Source organism: Salvelinus fontinalis, chromosome 18, assembly GCF_029448725.1.
Source record: "Salvelinus fontinalis isolate EN_2023a chromosome 18, ASM2944872v1, whole genome shotgun sequence".
NCBI classification, from domain to species: domain Eukaryota; kingdom Metazoa; phylum Chordata; class Actinopteri; order Salmoniformes; family Salmonidae; genus Salvelinus; species Salvelinus fontinalis.
In genome coordinates this window covers 33,324,735-33,342,340 of record NC_074682.1, presented here as the reverse complement: position 1 = coordinate 33,342,340, position 17,606 = coordinate 33,324,735, and the positions used below count along the sequence as shown (strand labels likewise).

The following is a 17,606-nucleotide window of genomic DNA, read 5'->3' as shown; positions in this document are numbered from 1 at the left end:
AACCTCATTCATGTGTTCCATACCAATTAGGTTGTGGCCCAAAACATGACTTTACACTCAGCCACTTGGCTAAAACATGAACACAAAAGTGGTTTGATTTTGTGGAGGTTTTTATTACATTCAATGATCTTCTTGAATTGGGTCAGCAACCATAAGAGTAGTGTCGGCTGCCTTCTAGTCGAATAGGCCAAAGCCCATGTCGTCGTCCGAGCCCTCCTCAGACTCCTCCTTGGCCTCCTCCTTAGTGGCGGCTGGGGCAGCGGCAGTCTCGGCCACAGCCACAGGAGCAACAGCGAAGGCAGTGGGGTCAGCCAGGTAAGCCTTCACCTGGGAAAAGAGGGGGTAGAGAAGCAATGTTAACTCAAATGTAGAAATCTACGGAGATAACGTGCCAATGGATAACCTGGTGTCCGAGACCAAGCGTCCGAGCAGTACTGAACAAGCTGCACTGTAACTTATCCTGCAGCTGGGACACTCAATTGTGGCCTATTCAAGAATCAAACTGTGGCCCCCTATCCCTATGTAGATGTTACAATCAAGGATTTGACAGGCATAAACGATGTGGTGAACATTCCTAACCTTGAGGGCAAGGTGGCACTACGACCATATTACTTATAAATTCTTTCAGACTTACAGCAACATCCTGAGGGCTAGATTTTGTTTGTGGACTGGGCCAGCATTTGATCAGTCATCCATTTCAATATCATGTGGTCCAAATGTGGGTGGGATGCTATACCTTGTCTGCCAGGGGGAAGGAGTAGTCAGTCTCCACGGCAACAGCCAGGACTCTCTTGTAGCCGTTGATGATGGTATGGGGAATGGAGGCCAGAGTCGGGTATCCGATCTCCAGACACACACTGGCGATGTTCCTCACACCCTGAAAGAGGACAAGTTGTGGTCAGGACAGGCATGACCGCGACTTTCAGCACTTCACTCAAGTCTGACTGTTCCAGTACATATTTGCTAAATTTGTGTCTGAAACCAAGCGTCCCTGTCAGCTGTGGGATGCAGACAGACAGGGATAGTAGGAAACTAGTTGATGTGTGCAGGGGGAACGACAGAGCAGTACTGAACAAGCTGCACTGTAACTTATCCTGCTTCCTCAAAAACTAAGAGAATACGTTCCTGAACTTGACAGCTACCGTGTTGCAGTCCTTTTCAATGAATAATTTTCACTTGTTTTCAGAACATAAAATATTGAGACAAGACAAAGGAGGAAGGGGAAACTAATTAAGACTTAATGGGACACAGCACTAAATTTTTAGTCAGTTTTACTGTTTACAGTTTTATTTTAGTCACATTTACTATTCAAGGCATCAATAATAAATAGATTTTGGGTCATGGACTCAAAGTATCTTTACAAGACAGAGTGCACGCGCTTCCTCACCTCCAGGAACCTGGCGTGCAGAGCAACCTCAGTAATGTCGAGCACCTCAGGGCTATAGACACTACCGTTATCATACACCTGCTGGATGAGCAGACCGAAGGAAAAGGGCGAGATGTTCAACATGTTGAGCAGCGTGGCCTCACTGGCTCCCACCTTGTCTCCAGGCTTGATGAGCATCACATCGCTCTGTAGGGAGAAATGAAGGGATGAGACACTTCGTCCAGTTTATTTCATTTTCCGAAACGCCCCATTGTTTTCTATAGAAGAAAACATTACAATACTAACCCTACACAAATCAGTACTTGTGTATTAGACACATGGAACACAACAAAGCATAGCAACAGATCAAAGTTATCTATCTATCCAGCCAGCAACATATTTGATCAAATCAGGAAACCCTTCTCAGACAAATGCCTCGATGTCTTCAACTGAAAAAACACACTGCCCTGGGGAGCTGAACCCAGAGACACAGAACGTGACTCTGACCCAGTGACCGCAGAGAGACTGTGTCCTGTTCCGACTCGTCATCGTCTCATCACTGAAGAGCACCTCTTATTTAGAGGATGACAATGTAATTCCACTATCCCATTAGTCTAAAGTAGAGCCCACTAAGCAGACTGGCTGAGCTACTGCCTGAGGACTTAGACTGCAGTCGTCTCACTTACCAGGATTTCAATGGTTCCTCTGGAGATCTTGGTGGTGATGCCCAGGGCCTGGAAGAAGGAGGTCTTCTCAGGACCAAGCCCAGTGTTCTGGGCTGGCACAGTCACGTCACAGGGGGCAATAGCGCCGGCACGAGCAGCAGCTGGCACCTGAGGGACAGAGGTTTGGAGGTTAGGGGGCAATCCAGCTATGGCTCCGATTCAAACAAAAGAGTGGAGTCCATGGGTACATCCCATGAGACTGAGCAAATTCAACAGGAAATTATGTTTGAGACCAAGCGTCCCTGTCAGCCGTGGGATGTAGACAGACAGGGATAGTAGGAAACTAGTTGATGTGTGCAGGGGGAACGACAGAGCAGTACTGAACAAGCTGCACTGTAACTTATCCTGCATCGTTATTTCATCTTTTAAGCAGACTCCAGAAATGGGATTTTACATCAAGGGCTATACAATTTATTACTATTTAATAATATTGTATATGTTCCAAATGGCATCCTATTCCCTATATAGTGCCCTGGTCAAAAGTAGCGCTTTATAAAGCAAATAGGGTGTCATTTTGGATAAAAACACCCCTCACAAGTTGACAATTTAACCTTAAATTCACTAGGGTAGGTGGCAGCATTCGGAATTTTGGATGAAAAGCATGCCCAAATTAAACTGCCTGCTACTCAGGCCCAGAAGCTAGGATATGCATATAATTAGTAGATTTGGATAGAAAACACTAATGTTTGTGAGTATAACAGAACTGATATGGCAGTCAAAAACCTGAGGAAAATCCAACCAGGAAGTACTATTATTTTGAAAGGCTGTTTTTCCATTGAAACCCTATCCACCATACAAAGACTTAGGACCCAGTTCACGATATCTATGGCTTCCTCTACATGTGACCAGTCTTTAGGCATTGATTCAGGCTTCTACTCTGAAAAATGAGGGAGATACAGCACTTTCAATGAGAGGCCAGTGGAAATTTCCAGCCACGAGTCCTGCGCATGACCGGGAGCGCGCATTTCTTGTTTCTCCTTTTCTATTGATGAAGCTTTTGCCCGGTTGAAATATTACTGATTATTTATGACAAAAACAACCTGAGGATTGATTTTAAACATCGTTTGACATGTTTCTACTAACTTTTATTGTACTTTTTTGACTTTTCGTCTTGATGTTGAGCGCGCCTTGTGCCTTTGGATTTCAAAACTAAACGCACCATCAAAACAGAGATTTTTGGACATAAAGAGGGACATTATCGAACAAAACAAACATTTATTGTCTAACATGGCAACCTGGGAGTGCCACCAGATGAAGATCATCAAAGGTAAGTGATTAATTTTAATGCTATTTCTGACTTTTGTGAGCCCTCTCCTTGGTTGGAAAATGGCTGGATGGTTTTTGTGGCTAGGCGCAGATCTAACATAATCGCGTCGTGTGCTTTCGCCGTAAAGCCTTTTTGAAATCTGACACAGCGGTCGGTTGCATTAACTTTTTAGGGATAGGGGGCAGCATTTTCACTTTGGATGAATCGCGTGCCCATAGTGAACTGCCCCCTACTCTGTCCCAGATGCTAACATATGCATATTATTATTACTATTGGATAGAAAACACTCTGAAGTTTCTAAAACTGTTTGAATTATATCTGTGAGTATAACAGAACTCATATGGCAGGCAAACTTGTGGGAATTGGGAATTCTGGGGCTGGTTGATGTTAAACTCATTGTCTATTCACATCCCAGTAAGATATGGATCTGTTCGCACTTCCTACTAGATGTCAATAGTCAGTAGAACGTGGAATGAAGCCCCTAGTGTGATGTGGGGCTGGATGGCAGCTATTTGAGTCAGTGGTCTGGCAGAATGCTAGTTCCTGGTCACGCGCACTAGTCATGATATGGCCATGCGTTCCATTACTCTGTAGACAAAAACAAACGCTCCTGTTGGAACGTTATTGGATATATATGATAACAACATCCTGAAAATTGATTCTCTACTTAATTTGACCAGTTTATTCGACCTGGAATATAACTTTTTGAAGTTTTCGTCCGAGTTCGCCTGGACCGGCGCCAGCGTTTGGACATGTGAACTAAACGTAAATTGAACACTAGTAATGGACAATATCGAACAAAACAATGATTTATTGTGGAACTAGGACTCCTGGCAATGCATTCTGATGAAAGATCATCAAAGGTAAGGGAATATTTATGATGTAATTTCGTATTTCTGTTGACTCCAACATGGGAGAAATGTTGTGTATTTCTGAGCGCCGTCTCAGATTATTGCATGGTATGCTTTTCCCGCAATTTAAAAAAAAAAATCTGACAGCGGTTGCATTAAGAACAAGTGTATCTTTAATTATATGTAAAACATGCATCTTTCATCAATGTTTATGATGAGTATTTCTGTTATTTGACGTGGCTCTCTGTAATTACTCCGGATATTTTGGAGGCATTTCTGAACATGGCGCCAATGTAAACCGAGACTTGTGGATATAAATATGCAAATTATCGAACAAAACATAAATGTATTGTGTAACATGATGTCCTATGAGTGTCATCTGATGAAGATTATCAAAGGTTAGTGATTCATTATCTCTATTTTTGCTTTTGTGACTATCTTTGGCTGGGAAAAATGGCTGTGTTTTTTGGATTTGGTGGTGATCTAACATAAATGTTGTTTTTGCTGTAAAGCGTTTTAAAAATCGGACACGATGGGTAGATTAACAAGATGTTTATCTTTCATTTGCTGTATTGGACTTGTTAACCTCTTGATGCTAGGGATCAGATTTTTTTAATTTTAATTTTATTTTAAATAACGTTCCCAAGGTAAACTGACTATTTCTCAGGTCCAGATTGTAGAATATGCATATAATTTACAGATTAGGATAGAAAACACTCCAAAGTTTCCAAAACTGTCAAAATATTGTCTGTGAGTATAACAAAACTGATTCTGCAGGCGAAAACCTGAGAATCTAACCCGGAAGTGATATATATATATTTTTTAATCTGTGTTTCCTGGCCAGTCTTTCTTCCATTTAAAGGGGTATCAACCAGATTCCTTTTCCAATGGCTTCCTCAGGCTGTGACATAGTTTCAGGCTTTTATTTTGAAAAATGAACGAGATCTTTCAAAAGTAGTCAGGTGTCCTCGGAACAGTGCCTGCGCGCCAGAGGGGAGCTGTCCATTTTGCTTTTCTCTCTTATTGAATAGGTTACGGTCCGGTTGAAATATTATCGATTGTTTGTTAAAACAACCTGAGGATTGATTATAAAAAACATTTGACATGTTTCTACGACCATTACGGATACTTTTTTGGAATTTTCGTTGAACGGAACGAGGCTGTAGTTTTCTGAACATAACGCGCAACCCAAATGGCGTTTTTTTGTTATAAAAGTAATATTTATCGAACAAAACGAACATTTGTTGTGTAGCTGGGAGTCTCGTGAGTGCAAACATCCGAAAATTATCAAAGGTAAGCGATTAATTGTATTGCTTTTCTTACTTTCGTGACCATGCTAATTTGGGGCTAGCTGTTCTAGCATTGATTGATACACTCACAAAAGCTTGGATTTCTTTCACTGTAAAGCATATTTTCAAAATCTGACACGATAGGTGGATTAACAACAAGCTACGCTGTGTTTTGGTATATTTCATTTGTGATTGCATGATTATAATTATTTTTAGTAATATTTTGCGCCCTGCAATTCAGCGGTTGTTTAGTAAAATGATCCCGTAAAAGGGATCCGTAGCGCAGAGAAGTTAATGTGTGAAAGTTACATATTTCTAAAAACAATATTTTTGAATTTCGCTCGCTGCCTTTTCAGCGGAATGTTGTGGCTAGAAAGGTTAAGGAGAAGTTTATCTTTAAATGTATGTTAAACACTTGTATCTTAGATCAATGTTTATGATGAGTATTTCTGTAATTTGATGTGGCTCTCTGCACTTTCACCGGATGTTTGTTTGAGACAATGCATTTCTGAACATAACGCGCCAATGTAAACTGAGATTTTTGGATATAAATATGAACTTTATCGAACAAAACATAAATGTATTGTGTAACATGAAGTCCTATGAGTGCCATCTGATGAACATCAAAGGTTAGTGATTAATTTAATCGCTATTTCTGATTTTTTTGTGAGGCCTCTCCTTGGCTGGAAAATGGCTGTATGGTTCTCTATGACTAGGCGCTGACCTAACATAATCGCATGGTGTGCTTTCTCCGTAAAGCCTTTTTGAAATCGGACACTGTGGTTGGATTTACAAGAAGTTTATCTTTAAAATGGTGTATAATACTTGTATGTTTGAGGAATTTTAATTATGGGATTTCTGTTGTTTTGAATTTGGCGCCCTGCAATTTCCCTGGCTGTTGTCGAGGTGGGACGAAAGCGTCCCACTTGTACCTGAAAGGTTAAGACCAGAGGTTCCAACTCAGCGCCTGGTCAGAAAGAACATTAACCTTGTTGGCCAGCAGCATGTCCCGGATCTCAGCCAGGTCCTCCTTGGTGAAGACGAAGCCCACATTTCCTTTGATGTGGGGCAGCAACCTGTGAAGACAGCAAAAATGTCAACATTGCACGTAAAACCGCAAATGACACACATAGCAAGACTGAGAAAAGGTGTCTGAGACCAAGTGTCCCTGTAAGCCGTGGGAAGCAGACAGACCGGAATAGTAGGAAACAAGTTGTGCAGGGGGAACAACAGAGCAGAACAAGCTGCACTAACTTAATCTGTTTTGCAAATAGCCAATCAGCGGCTAGTTAAATAGATTTGAAAAGTTTCACCAAGCCATTCAGACCAAAATGTGTTAGTTTAGAACGTACTTCTCCAGGGCAGGGTTGTTCTCCAGGTGGCCACGGATGGCTTTGCGCATCATGGTGTTTTTACCCATGAGCACCACAGCCTTTCCACGCAGAGAGAGACGAATGGCCTGCATCTGCTTCGAGCCCACATTGTCTGCACCCACAATGAAGCATTTGGGGTAGTCATCCAGCAGTTGCTGCAAAGAATAGCAAGTTAGTCAAACAAGCAGTTCTAAATTCAGTTTGAGGAAATGTAAACCCTCTACCATTGTATAAGCAAGACTAAGCAAAATATTTATCCAGTTCACTACCATGCAAGTGTCTATGACCAAGCATCCCTGTCAGCTGTGGGATGCAGGTGAAATGAGAGCAGTACTGCACAAGCTGCACTGTGACTTATCCTGCTTTGTCAATGGCCAATCATAAGATATGGTTCTATACTTCCAAGCATTATTGTTCTCAAAGTCAAGTGTTATGTCAACCTACGATGATTTTCATAAAATAGTTGGACTTCCACGTGGTCCTGTCTTCCCTCGGCATCTTTGCAGTGCTTCGAAGGATCGCTTTAACAGCTGGTTTAAAGACAGTATATTATCTAAGGAAAAAATATATATATTTTAGACATGCAGCAGGTTCAAATCAATGACACCCATCAGTAACTAGTAACATAGTCACTAAAGCCATCTAACTGGCAGTCATTCACCCACTAGCTTCCAAGCAATAACGTTATCTGTTTCACGGCAAAAAAAATATTATCTTTAGCAGTTAACGTTAGCTGACATTATACCAAGAGTATACCTTATCTCTATTGCTAGTTACGACTTGTATATGTACGTGGCTTTATGATGAACCGGAATATTAGTAATAAACTAACGTCAGCTTAAATGTAAAAGTAATAATGGTGGCACATAGCGGTAATCACCGTGCCAAGGAGGCCGCACAGACAAAATAGAACATAAACTAAAAATACGTCATCATAATTGTTTCCATATTACCATAGTTTACTGTAATAAACAAATTATTTTTCACCCAATATAGCAAAACACATTTTAACGTGTAATCGTACATGAAGACTCAAGCCGGTGAAAACCCCTTACCTCGCAGTAAGGACGCGTGAAAGAAAGAGAACGAAACCGGAAGCGAAAAAATATTATACAGCACAAACAGCCAATCACAAACTATTACGACTACTCTGTTCCACAGACATGATTGGCCACCATCTGTGTCACTCATTTGTCGGTTGCTGACTCTGGGTGCGTTCATTTTATGGCCCTGTCCACACCGGCGGTGCTCTACCGGTCCGGAGCAAGTACGGAACGCAGATGAATGGTGACGGGAGTTTGTCAAGATCAAGAAAAATAGATGGCGCAAATGATAAAATAAAAGATCCATCCATACCCATGTGTTTATAGTGTAAGCTCTGAGCATTTAATGTGTGTGTCTTGTGTAAATCGAGACAAAATCAATGACAGTGTCTGAAATAAAATCTATTTATTGGCATCCATCACATTTAATTAAAATGTATCAGCAATCAGGTACCATATAGCATCCCAGAAAACACAACGACGGTACATGGGGAAATAAAACAGGTGAGGTAAAGTAAAAAAAAACTAATTACATACAGTATGGGTGGGGGGATAATTTATCTGTAGGGAACTAAGGGGATCAAATGATTAAAGTAAAAAGGCTGACTTTCCAATAAAAGGCAGAGTAGACTCCCTAATCAGACAGGTTGCCTCCCACATAGGTCTGGAATTTCCGAGACTTCAGAGAGAGCAGAGAACTAAAGCAAATAAATGTAGGCTAAAAGCATAAATAAATGTAGACAAAAGAAAACAATTACAATCCCTGATAATTTACACAGGGTGAAAATAGTACTTTGAAGGGCCTAGAGATACATCAAAGTAAACATGCGCTCAAGCCTCTCTTTAAAGGGGCCCAGTTCCATTCCAACATTTGGGCTGGTGCCTAAACCTGAGGCCATAGCTACTCAAGAAATCTACTCTTTCCAGTAATTTGAGGAACTCGTTGAAGTGTAACTGTCCAGGACTAGATTCAGGCACTCGGGCAGCACTTACACTGGTTATCATTGTCTGCGTCTCCAAAGCACAGCTATAAAAAGGCTACCAGAGTAATATTTCACAGCGCTTGATACATTATTTGGCACACTAACTTGATCATTCACTGAACAATTTAGGATTTACTGTCATAGAAAGAGAGCCTGACTTAAAGTAGAGTCAATAAGAAGTACTATTAACCCTACTTCTGTTACACCTCAGTCTATACATCTCAAAATTAATTTAGAATATTACATTAGCAGCATTTCCTCAATAACCAGGCTACGTGAAATGTGGATTCATCATGTTCATGTCAACCCAGTTGCACTACTAGAGAAACTCAAGGATACTATGGCACAGCAAGACTGAAAGTGCATAACAACCCCACATCTTCAGGGTGTTAAAGAAACCAAACCTTTCCAAACACATCAGAAATGGCATCCCAGCCTGAGGGCAGACCCAAAGTTTCACCCAATAGCAACATGTAGTAATTTTACAGCAACTGCCGATTATACTGTGCTGTGAGGCAATCCTCATTGTTTGCCCCTCTTTTGCTGACCCCCAAAACCCAGAGGTGCATCTGAAGTTTAAAATGGATTCCCTATTAGTCTCTTCTTCATTTACACTTCATTGTAAGCTATTGGCTGAGTGACAGCAATATTAAGGTTGTATTCCAGGTGTTTGCTTTCGCCTGTCCAGTACTTTCACATCAGTGCATATGGAGGAAATTAGATAAGAGGGAGCCACTAATTGTTTGAGATGCAATCCAGGACACTGGCTGGTGCAGTAATTGTTGTTCTGCTCCATCATAACGGATTCACCAATCTGATCGCAGCAAGGACTTGGAAGTCCACCATATACAGTGAGCTCCAAAAGTATTGGGACAGTGACACATTTTTTGTTGTTTTGGCTCTGTACTCCAGCACTTTAGATTTGAATTGATACAATGACTAAGGCTAAAGTGCAGACTGTCAGCTTTAATTTTAGGGTATTCCTAGCATCCATTGATTACATCAAGCGTGTGTGACTACAACTTTGTTGGATGCATTTGCTGATTCTTTTGGTTGTGTTTCAGATTATTTACCATACATTTCTTTTGTGCACAAAATGTAGTGTCATTTTAGAGTCACTTTTATTGTAAATAAGAAAATGTTTCTAAACACTTCTACATTAATGTGGATGCTACTGTAACAGTTTAACTTTAGTCCGTCCCCTCGCGCCCCGACCCGGGGACCCTCTGCACACATCAACAACAGTCACCCACGAAGCATCGTTACCCATCGCTACACAAAAGCCGCGGCCCTTGCAGAGCAAGGAGAACCACTACTTCAAGGTCTCCGAGCAAGTGACGTCAACGATTGAAAGGCTATTAGCGCGCACCACCGCTAACTAGCTAGCCATTTCACATCCGTTACACTACCATGATTACATTTAATCCTGAATGAATCGCAAATAATGATGTGTGAGAAAGATAGACGCACAAATATCATACCCACAATACACAACATTACAATAACAGGGGAGGTCAGAATTTTTTGGGGGGTATGTTATTCATGCCTCTAACTTCCTCACTCATCATTATTCACAATTCATTCAGGATTATCCATAATCATGGTAGCATCCACATAAATGTATAAGTGTTAAGAAACATTCTATAATTATTTACAATAAAAGTGACATAATACATGTAATTATTGCGTGCTAGGAAAATGGGACCAAATATGAAACTTGACTACTTTAATACACAAGTAAATTTGTTCCAATACTTTCGGTCCTCAATGAACAGAAAGTGGTGTAATTTCTAAATGGTTCACCAGATATGGATGAAAATACCCTCAAATTAAAGCTGACAGTCTGCACTTTAACCTCATAGTCATTGTAGCAAAGAGCTGAAGTACAGAGCTAAAACAACAAATGTGTCACTGTCCCAATGCTTTGAGCTCACTGTAACTCAGTGTTAAAGACATTGCATTGAAAATTTGGCATTAGCACAAATATCTTCATTCTTTCAAAGTGTTCAGAAATTAAAATGAAATGTATGTGTGTGTATATATATATATATATATATATATATATATATATATATATATATATATATATATATACACACACACACACACATGTGCCAAGGGATGACAACTGGTGTGGAAACCCTTTAAAATGATTTAGCATAAAAATATAAGCAACATGTGTAAAGATAAAATCTCTTCTTCAATGACACAAATATGAAACATTACAAGGTCACTTAAAAAAAATATAACAGTGGATGATTAAATAAGTATATCAATTACCAACAAAAACAAAACGCTCAAACCTGCCACATTGCAGTTATTTGAGATCATTGACTGGTTGGGTAGGTTACTTTCTAAATGTAATCCATTAAGATACTTAGTTACCTGTCCAAAATTGTAATCAGTAATGTAAATTTTGGATTACCCAAACTCCATAACGTAATCTGATTAGGACTACTTTTGGATTACTTTACCCTTAAAAATGTCCAACGCAGCAGTTCTCAATATCAAATATTTTTGGGGGTAACAATTAAGTACCTTATTGTGATTCTTTTCAATTCAAATGGTCAAAAAGAAACCAAAATAGCTTCTTAGCAAAGAGCAATTTGTCAAGCAAGAATTTGTAGGACTGTTTGGGAGTGGTCTCAGTAGGGAGGGGAAAGTGATGGCAGTGATGTTTGGAACAATTATTGGTCTATTAACTCATTTACCATTTGTTTTTCAAACAGCTCCTACCCTAAAAAGACATCACAGTATTATTCCTACCTCAGTGTGGAAATGTATATAAAAAACAAGAAAATCACATTTGACTGCACTGGGCCTTTAAGAGGCATTAGAATGAGAAAAAAAGGATCCATCAAATGCATCTGGTGTGTCATCATAGTATTCTCAGACTCGCTCAGGTGAAACAAGCTTAAATTTGTATTTTTTCAATGCTGAAATGAATGTCATCAAGAAAACAAGATGTCATAAGGTATTTTTTCCCTGCAAACATTCTTTCTGAATTGAAAGTAAACCAAGAAGTACTCTAGTTTTTCAAAATTATCTGTAATCTAATTACAATAGTTTTGCTGGTAATGCAACTCGAGTTATTTTGTAATCAGATTACATGTAACCAGTTACTCCCCAACCCTGATATGCCCCAAATGGCACCTTAATACCTATATAGTGCACTTCTCTTGACCAGAGCCCTATGGGCCCTGGTCAAAAGCAGTACACTTTATAGGGAATATGGTGCCATTTGGTAATCAGACCAGGTACTGACTCCAGATCAATGTGTGTCCAGATTACCATGTGACTGAGGACATCACAGGAACCCAGGGTTGTTCGCAAAAGGTTTTGGGGATGGCATGCCTCTCCAGTCCATAAGAAATTGCCTTGTTGCCTGAAATCCAAGTGTGTGTGTATGTATATACAGTTGAAGTCGGAAGTTTACATCCACTTAGGTTGGAGTCAGTAAAACTCGTTTTTCACCCACTCCACAAATTTCTTGTTAACAAACTATAGGTTTTGGCAAGTCAGTTAGGACATCTACTTTGTGCATGACACAAGTAATTTTCCCAACCACTGTTTACAGACAGATCATTTCACTTAAAATTCACGGTATCACAATTCCAGTGGGTCAGAAGTTTACATACACTAAGTTAACTGTGCCTTTAAACAGCTTGGAAAATTCCAGAAAATGATGTCATGGCTTTAGAAGCTCCTGATAAGCTAATTGACATCATTTGAGTCAATTGGAGGTGTACCTGTGGATGTATGTCAAGGTCTACCTTCAAACTCAGTGCCTCTTTGCTTGACATCATGGGAAAATCAAAAGAAATCAGCCAAGACCCAAGAAAAACAAATGTAGACCTCCACAAGTCTGGTTCATCCTTGGGAGCAATTTCCAAATGCCCGAAGGTACCACGGTCATCTGTACAAACAATAGTACACAAGTATAAACACCATGGGACCACGCAGCCGTCATACCGCTCAGGAAGGAGACGCGTTCCGTCTCCTAGATATGAACATACTTTGCTACGAAAAGTGCAAATCAATCCCAGAACAACAGCAGAGGACCTTGTGAAGATGCTGGAGGAAACAGGTACAAAAGTATCTATTTCCACAGTAAAAGGAGTCCTATTTCGATATAACCTGAAAGACCGCTCAGCAAGGAAGAAGCCACTGCTCCAAAACCGCCATAAAAAAGCCAGACTACGGTTTGCAACTGCACATGGGGACAAAGATCGTACTTTTTGGAGAAATGTCCTCTGGTCTGATGAAACAAAAATAGAACTGTTTGGCCATAATGACCATCATTATGTTTGGAGGAAAAAGGGGGAGGCTTGCAAGCCGAAGAACACCATCCCAACCGTGAAGCACAGGGGTGTTAGCATCATGTTGTGGGGGTGCTTTGCTGCAAGAGGGACTGGTGCACTTCACAAAAAAGATAGCCCCATAAGGAATTTAAAATTATATGTGGCTATATTGAAGCAACATCAAGTCATCAGTCAGGAAGTTAAAGCTTGTTTGCAAATAGGTCTTCCAAATGGACAATGACCCCAAGCATACTTCCAAAGTTACGGCAAAAAGGCTTAAGGACAACAAAGTCAAAGTATTGGAGTGGTCATCACAAAGCCCTGAACTCAATCCCATAAAAACCTTTGTGGGCAGAACTGAAAAAGCGTGTGCGAGCAAGGAGGTCTACAAACCCGACTCAGTTACACCAGCTCTGTCAGGAGGAATGGGCCAAAATTTACCCAACTTATTGTGGGAAGCTTGTGGAAGGCTACCCGAAACATTTGACCCAAGTTAAACAATTTAAAAGGCAATCCTACCTAATACACTCAATTAGTATGTAAACTTATGACTCACTGAGAATGTGATGAAATAAATAAAAGCTGAAATAAATCATTCTCTCTGCTATTATTCTGACATTTCACATTCTTAAAAGAAAGTGGTGATCATAACTGACCTAAAACAGGGAATATTTACTAGGATTAAAATGTCAGGATTTGTGTATGTAAACTTCCGACTTCAATATATATATATATATATATATGCCCATAAAGCCAGCTCTTTGCATATCAGTGTGAGCTAAAGAGTGACAACACTATGCCAAGTCACTAAACCAAATTTTGCTAAAATGTTGTGATTGTATTAGCAATTGGCAGCAAATACATTAAAAGGACCAAGCCTATCTGTATTACTTTGTCTTTAAGTAATTGACGGAAAACACACACATTGTCAGTAGCTAAATTTACAGCAAAACATTAAACCAAAAAATGTACTCCCCATTCACTCAGAATTAATTCATTCAAAAACTTGGCTAAATGTGGGAACGAATACAGTAGCAAATAAGGTAAATGCACACAATTAACATGTTCTGTTTCAAATCAACATGCTCCAGTATTTTCCTCATAGAAAGAAAAACTAGCCTGGTTACACCTGACTGAAGAACACTGTGCTCAGTTTGGTTGCCAGGCTAAGAGATGCCTCCCTACCCAAAGCTAATGGAAAGTGAGGGATGAGCATAGATCCTCCGAAATGAAGAGGTGCGGTACCCAAAATGACCCAAACACCCCCACCCTCTGTCCACCTAAAGGGCAAGACAATATTCAAATGTACGTCCTTTTGAAATCAGATTCACATGATTGAGAATTGATATGAGAATCGGTGAAGCAAAGACTGAAGTACTGAAATTAGAAATGGAGAGTCCATAGTACAAAAAGAGCAGTAGTCTTGAGTGTGTGTGCGCGCCTCTTAAAACAATGTGTCTTATTTTGTACAAACACACTTCAGTTAAACAAAATTACGCAAACAAGGAAAAGGAATATGGATCTACTAAATCTGTTGCTGAGCAGTCCTCGTAAGTATATGAAAGTTTCCATAGGAAAAGTGTACAAAAATAGAACAATGATATCTTGGCCATTCCAGGCTGTAAAATGCCCCCATGAGGGTTGCAGAGAGGGATCTATGATTGAGTTGAGAATGAGCACCAAGTGTTTGAACTGGTCTTAGAGAAGTGAAGAGAAAGGAAGGAGGGAGAGACCAGAAAGTTTTTCCTCTTCTCGAGTTAAAAATCTGTCTGTGTGCGTTTTAGATCAAGAGACAGTTTATAGGCATTTATTTGCAATTGCACAGACAGTGTTGTGCAACTACACAAATATATTTTGGAATGATCACTCCAACTACTCCAAATAGGCACCTGTAGGGAGAGCTGTGGTGTTTCTAATGGCCAGGCTTATCTCAGCTACATGCACAGTAAGGAACAACTCTGCCTCCTCATCATAGCCACTGACGGCCTTCTATCCAAGCCTACACCTTTTGAGAAACACTCACACGGTGGCACGATTCTCTTCTTTTTCTCTGAAGCGTGCACCTGCGTACTCCTTCCCACACATTTAAAAAGCATTGGATTGGTATAGGACTGGGCTGGAGTTTCCACCATATTTCTTACACCAGTCATTTCCTTTTAAATTCATGAAGGGAAGTGAGCAAGTGCACACCTAGGGCAGAACAGTAGAGATTTGGAACACAGAACGCACACAGGCGTACACACACACAAACAGGCCGGGGGGGGGGGGGGGGGGGCTAGCTTCCTAACTGAAGAGCTTGATGAAGCAGCCCTGGCAGTAGGGCTTGTCATTCTGCTCTTTGAAGGTGCCCTTGTTGAGCTGCTTGAGGCAGAAGGCACAGACAAAGTGCTCAGGGTGGAACTTCTTGGCCATTGCTGTGATGCAGCGGCCTGTGATGGGCTTCTGGCAGCCCGAGCAGAGGGACCCACGGCGCTCATGGTAGTGGCCCTCGCAGTAGGGCTGGCCCTCGTGCTCAAAGAAGCTCCCGTTCACAAAGGGGGTGAAGCACTCCTGTAATGCACAGAGGTGGGAAGAAAAGTGAAGGAGGTTTTCACAAAATGGCTGAGGCAATCAAAGCTTTCTATACTGTTTTTGGAAATACCTAAAGAACTGTATATAATAGGTAGAATCTAACCACACCCAAATCCGATTGGTGAAGGTGCTGGAGGAAAAAAATAAATCTGTTTCAAGAAATGTATGAAAGCTACTGTATGTCTCACCATATGTAAATTAGGGATAATAAGCTTAGAATAGCACCACAGCACACACCCACTTACCCTGCAGACAAAACACTCGGGGTGCCAGAGGGAGTTGAGGGCTGATATGTAGTTCTCCAGGATGGCGCGGGTACAGCCTCCACACTTGGGCGCAAACATGTCAAAGTAGTCCTTCCGACAATATGCCTTTCCATCCTTCTCATGGAAGCCTGTAGGGGGAGCAGAGAAAGACACTGCCTTAAGACGACAGAGCGAGAGGAGAGGACAGAGAGAAAGGAGAAGGGAAAAAGAGAGGGGAAGAGAAGCGAGACAGAGAGAGAAGAATAGAGAAGGGAGACAAATAAAGTGAGAGATAAAGGGGGGTAGCTTACCCTCTGGGCCAAAGAAAGCTCCACACTGAGCACAGAAGAAGTGTTCCGGATGCCAGTTCCTGTCCAGTGCCGTCACCACTTTCTGTAGGGGACAAATGCAGTTAGCATATTGAATTCATAATATCATATTTTTAAGTATTTTGACCATTTTGTCTATAGCCAGCAGATGGCAGCACTGCTGAGGACAGAGTAGCATGTCAGAAGAGAGAGGGAGACAGTAATAGAAAGGGGAGAAAAGGGAGTGATATGAATACACCACACAGGACCAATGAGGAAGCTTGTCGCCCCTGTGAATCATCTGGCCTATCCTGAGGCGAAAGTTCAGTCGGTCTCCTCTTCTCTGTTTCTGCTGTGGTGGCTCACCCCAGGCAGTGTGTGTGTGAGCATGCTTGCATGTGTGTTCATGTGTGCAGTGTGTCAGCGCAAGGATATGAGTGAGTGTTGATGTGTGGAGTGAGACAGGACACACTAATGAAAAACAGAGATGGTGTGTGGAAAAGATGGCTCAAAGATGGTCTGTGGGATTCAGAGTGGCATCGTGTGTGTGTGTGTGTGTGTGTGTGTGTGTGTGTGTGTGTGTGTGTGTGCGTGCGTGTGTGTGTAATACTTAAATCCAGTATCGGTCCGTTGCAGTAGTAAAAGCAGCAGTGGGGTGTTTGCGTGCATTCGTTTCTGTGTGAGTAATACTAACGTCCAGGATAGGTCCGTTACAGTAGTGGCAGCGTGGGGAGAACAGGTTGTGGTAGTCCTTCTCACAGTACGGTGCTCCGTCCCGCTCAAAGAAGTTCTTGGAGCCGATCTCCTCCTGACAGTGGGTACACACGAAGTGCTCTGGGTGCCATGTGCGCCCCATGGCAGTCACCACCTGGGCACAGGGAGGAGAGGGCAAAAGACAGACACTTACAATCTAATCTAGCAGCCCCAACCTGAATTGAATTACTGGACTTAGTGAATCTGCGCTTGTATTAATAAACTGTCTAGTAGGAGTGTTGAACTAGGATCAGGTCCCCCCATCCATGTAATCTAAATCATTATGTTCTAAAAGGAAACACTGAGCCTAGATCAGCACTCTTACTTTGAGAGTTTTTATGAGTATGGGCCCAGGGATGAATCCTAACTCGAGATGTGTGTATGACCTGAACTCAGTTTCCCATGCCAATGTCCCATTGACATCAATCCATGATTGATTTACATCGGCTAACAGTGTGTTTCTCCAGTTCAGACTCAGCTCTGTGTGGAACAATTACCTTCCTATGGTGGCAGTACTTAACTTAATTTCCA

At 41.3% G+C, this 17,606-nt stretch overlaps 2 protein-coding genes and 3 non-coding genes across 5 annotated transcripts in view; all 5 read right to left on the bottom strand.

The window, feature by feature from the left end:
• Positions 1–92: 92 nt before the first annotated feature.
• LOC129815327 (60S acidic ribosomal protein P0-like) lies at positions 93–8,016 on the bottom strand. The gene is made up of 8 exons (XM_055869033.1): positions 7,927–8,016; positions 7,316–7,424; positions 6,851–7,026; positions 6,487–6,574; positions 2,053–2,199; positions 1,388–1,573; positions 737–877; positions 93–327 (listed from the first exon to the last, which is right to left on the bottom strand). The coding sequence occupies exons 2-8, from the start codon at positions 7,367–7,369 to the stop codon at positions 175–177; spliced, it is 945 nt and encodes a 314-aa protein (XP_055725008.1). The 5' UTR covers positions 7,370–7,424; positions 7,927–8,016; the 3' UTR covers positions 93–174.
• LOC129816072 (small nucleolar RNA SNORA63) lies at positions 972–1,100 on the bottom strand. The gene has a single exon (XR_008753516.1). It is a non-coding gene; the product is annotated as a small nucleolar RNA SNORA63 (small nucleolar RNA).
• Positions 1,785–1,931, bottom strand: LOC129816070 (small nucleolar RNA SNORD15). The gene has a single exon (XR_008753514.1). It is a non-coding gene; the product is annotated as a small nucleolar RNA SNORD15 (small nucleolar RNA).
• Positions 2,314–2,442, bottom strand: LOC129816071 (small nucleolar RNA SNORA63). The gene has a single exon (XR_008753515.1). It is a non-coding gene; the product is annotated as a small nucleolar RNA SNORA63 (small nucleolar RNA).
• A 7,444-nt stretch (positions 8,017–15,460) lies between the features above and the next one.
• The window catches only part of LOC129815324 (paxillin-like), a 51,028-nt gene continuing 48,882 nt past the window's right edge, over positions 15,461–17,606 (bottom strand). The window contains exons 8-11 of the mRNA XM_055869031.1: positions 17,017–17,190; positions 16,326–16,407; positions 16,015–16,163; positions 15,461–15,748 (exon numbers count right to left, since the gene is read on the bottom strand). Of these exons, the coding sequence (XP_055725006.1) occupies positions 15,482–15,748; positions 16,015–16,163; positions 16,326–16,407; positions 17,017–17,190 (672 nt within the window). The 3' untranslated portion in view covers positions 15,461–15,481. The remainder of the gene's footprint in view (positions 15,749–16,014; positions 16,164–16,325; positions 16,408–17,016; positions 17,191–17,606) is intronic.

Coding starts and splice junctions, on each gene's coding strand:
- LOC129815327 (XM_055869033.1), bottom strand. CDS start 7,369: ATGCCGAGGGAAGACAGGACCACGTGGAAGTCCAACTATTTTATGAAA. Junction 7,027..7,315: donor ACTATTTTATGAAAATCATC/GTAGGTTGACAT, acceptor TATTCTTTGCAG/CAACTGCTGGATGACTACCC. Junction 878..1,387: donor TGCACGCCAGGTTCCTGGAG/GTGAGGAAGCGC, acceptor GTCCTCTTTCAG/GGTGTGAGGAACATCGCCAG.